This window comes from Corvus kubaryi, unplaced genomic scaffold, assembly GCF_017639235.1.
Source record: "Corvus kubaryi isolate FWS band 111438036 unplaced genomic scaffold, C.kubaryi_AGA036_p1.0 36997, whole genome shotgun sequence".
NCBI lineage: Eukaryota > Metazoa > Chordata > Aves > Passeriformes > Corvidae > Corvus > Corvus kubaryi.
Window position 1 is genome coordinate 53,219 of NW_024581004.1, and position 2,143 is coordinate 55,361.

A 2,143-nucleotide genomic window follows, 5' to 3' on the forward strand; every position below is an offset into this window, starting at 1 on the left:
CAGGTGAGAAGGAGGTGCCCAGGTGAGAGGGAGGAGTCACAGGAGGGCGGGGCCCAGCTGAGGGCGGTACCGGGGGCGAGGGCGTGGCCCCGGGGCTCACCTGGCCCGCAGGTAGTAGAGCAGGTGGTAGCCGATCTTGGGCTGCTTCTGGTAGAGCTCGGAGAGCAGGTCCAGCAGCAGCGAGAAGCCGCTGTTGTCCTCCTGCATCTGGCACAGGTTCCTTGGGAAGAGCGGGAATGCCGCCGGGATAACGGCGGGAATGTTGGCGGGATGACAGGGACCGACACCCTCCCGCTCCCCAAAATCCCACAGAAACCCCTCGTTTCCCACTAGAAGTAGGGCAGAGGGAAGCGAGAAACTGCTTGGGATTTTGGGATCAGCACTGGGATGTGCGGGATTGAGCAAACGAGGCTGGAATTCCCAAGGATTTGGGAAGGGACGTACCGGAATATCAAGTAAAGGGGCTTCCCCACGGACTCCTCCAGGGACCTGCGGGACAGACGGACACTCTGAGCTCCTGGGGCGCCCACGCTCCGGGTTTTCCCAGGAAAGGCTTGGGATAAGCCCTGGATCCCACCCTGGATCCCGCCGGCTGCTGGGGAGGCAGGAATATCCTGCAGCAGCTCCGGCTCCAAGGAAACCCTGGAGAAAGGCTGAGCCCAGCAGAGGAACTTCCCAGGGAAGCCACATCCAAAACTGGGAATATTTCCCTGGGAAAAGCCCAGATCCCGGCGGGAGAGGAGGAGATTCCGAGCCCTTACTCCTCCGTGATCTCCTCCGGCAGAACCTCCCCGCGGAAGTGAGCCTTGAACAGCTCCTGCAGGCAGGACGCGAGCACCGAGAGCTGCTCCGAGTCGAAATCCTCCTGGAAAAGGGACGGGAGAAGGGATGGGAGGAGCTCGGAGCCTGCCCGGCACAGGGAAGGGACACGGGAACGGATCCCAGGCTGCTCCGGGGCCTTTTCCAGCACCGGGGATCCCAAATCACTGTCAGGGATCCCAAATCACTGTCAGGGATCCCAAATCACTGCCAGGGATCCCAGGATCTTGAGAACAATCCCAGATCTCTGCCAGGGAGCCCAGATCATTCCCAGATCTCTGCCACCAATTCCAGATCATTCCCAGTGATCCCAGATCAGTCCCAGCTATCCCAGATCATTCCCAGATCATTCCCAGCAATCCCAGATCGCTCCCACCACTCCCAGATCATTCCCACTGATCCCAGATCATTCCCATCAATCCCAGATCATTCCCACCAATCCCAGATCACTCCCACCAATCCCAGATCGCTCCCAGAGATCCCAGATCACTCCCACTGATCCCAGATTACTCCCACCACTCCCAGATCACTCCCAGCAATCCCAGATCATTCCCAGCAATCCCAGATCACTCCCAGTGAACCCAGATTGCTCCCAGCAATCCCAGATCGCTCCCACCAATCCCAGATCATTCCCAGCAATCCCAGATCACTCCCAGCGATCCCAGATCACTCCCACCGATCCCAGATCTCTGCTGGGGACATTCAGGCACCGGGAGCAGGGACGGATCCATGGATGGAGCAGCCCAGGCTCCCAATGGATCCCAAAGGGATCCGAGCGTCCCCAGGCTCCCATGTCCCCACTCCCGGTGGGGCAGAGGCGATCCCAGATCCCCAGCCCGGGCTGGATCCCGGCCGCTCCCGGCTCCGTTACCTCCAGGACCTGATCCACGATCTCCTGCATGACCTCGCACTGCGCCTCCGTGTCGCTGCGGCACAACGGGGACGGGAAACCCCGGTTATCCGGGAGAGCAGGGATCGGGAATTCGGGGGGCTCGGGACACGTTCCATGGTTAAATCGGGATATTGAGGGCGCTTAAGAGCCAGGAATTCCATGGAATCACTGAGGGGCAGGAGCTCCCTCGGATGGAGGGAATTCCAAGGGAGCTGGGAATCGAGGGTGGAGGCGAGGCTGGAGAACACTCGGAGATATCCCTGCTCCCTTCTCAATCCCACAGAATTCCTGTTCCTTCCTCAATCCCAAAGAATTCCTGCTCCCTCCTCAATCCCGAAGAATTCCCATTCCCTCCTCCATTGCAGATATCCCCGTTCCTTCCTCCATCCCAGATATCCCTGCTCCCTCCTCAATCCCACAGAATTCCCATTC

General features: G+C 59.7%; 1 protein-coding gene across 1 annotated transcript in view; it reads right to left on the reverse strand.

The window, feature by feature from the left end:
• INTS3 (integrator complex subunit 3) overlaps window positions 1-2,143 on the reverse strand; it is a 14,020-nt gene that overhangs the window by 2,292 nt on the left and 9,585 nt on the right. The window contains exons 11-14 of the mRNA XM_042020505.1: window positions 1,691-1,745; window positions 762-865; window positions 445-489; window positions 101-220 (exon numbers count right to left, since the gene is read on the reverse strand). Of these exons, the coding sequence (XP_041876439.1) occupies window positions 101-220; window positions 445-489; window positions 762-865; window positions 1,691-1,745 (324 nt within the window). The remainder of the gene's footprint in view (window positions 1-100; window positions 221-444; window positions 490-761; window positions 866-1,690; window positions 1,746-2,143) is intronic.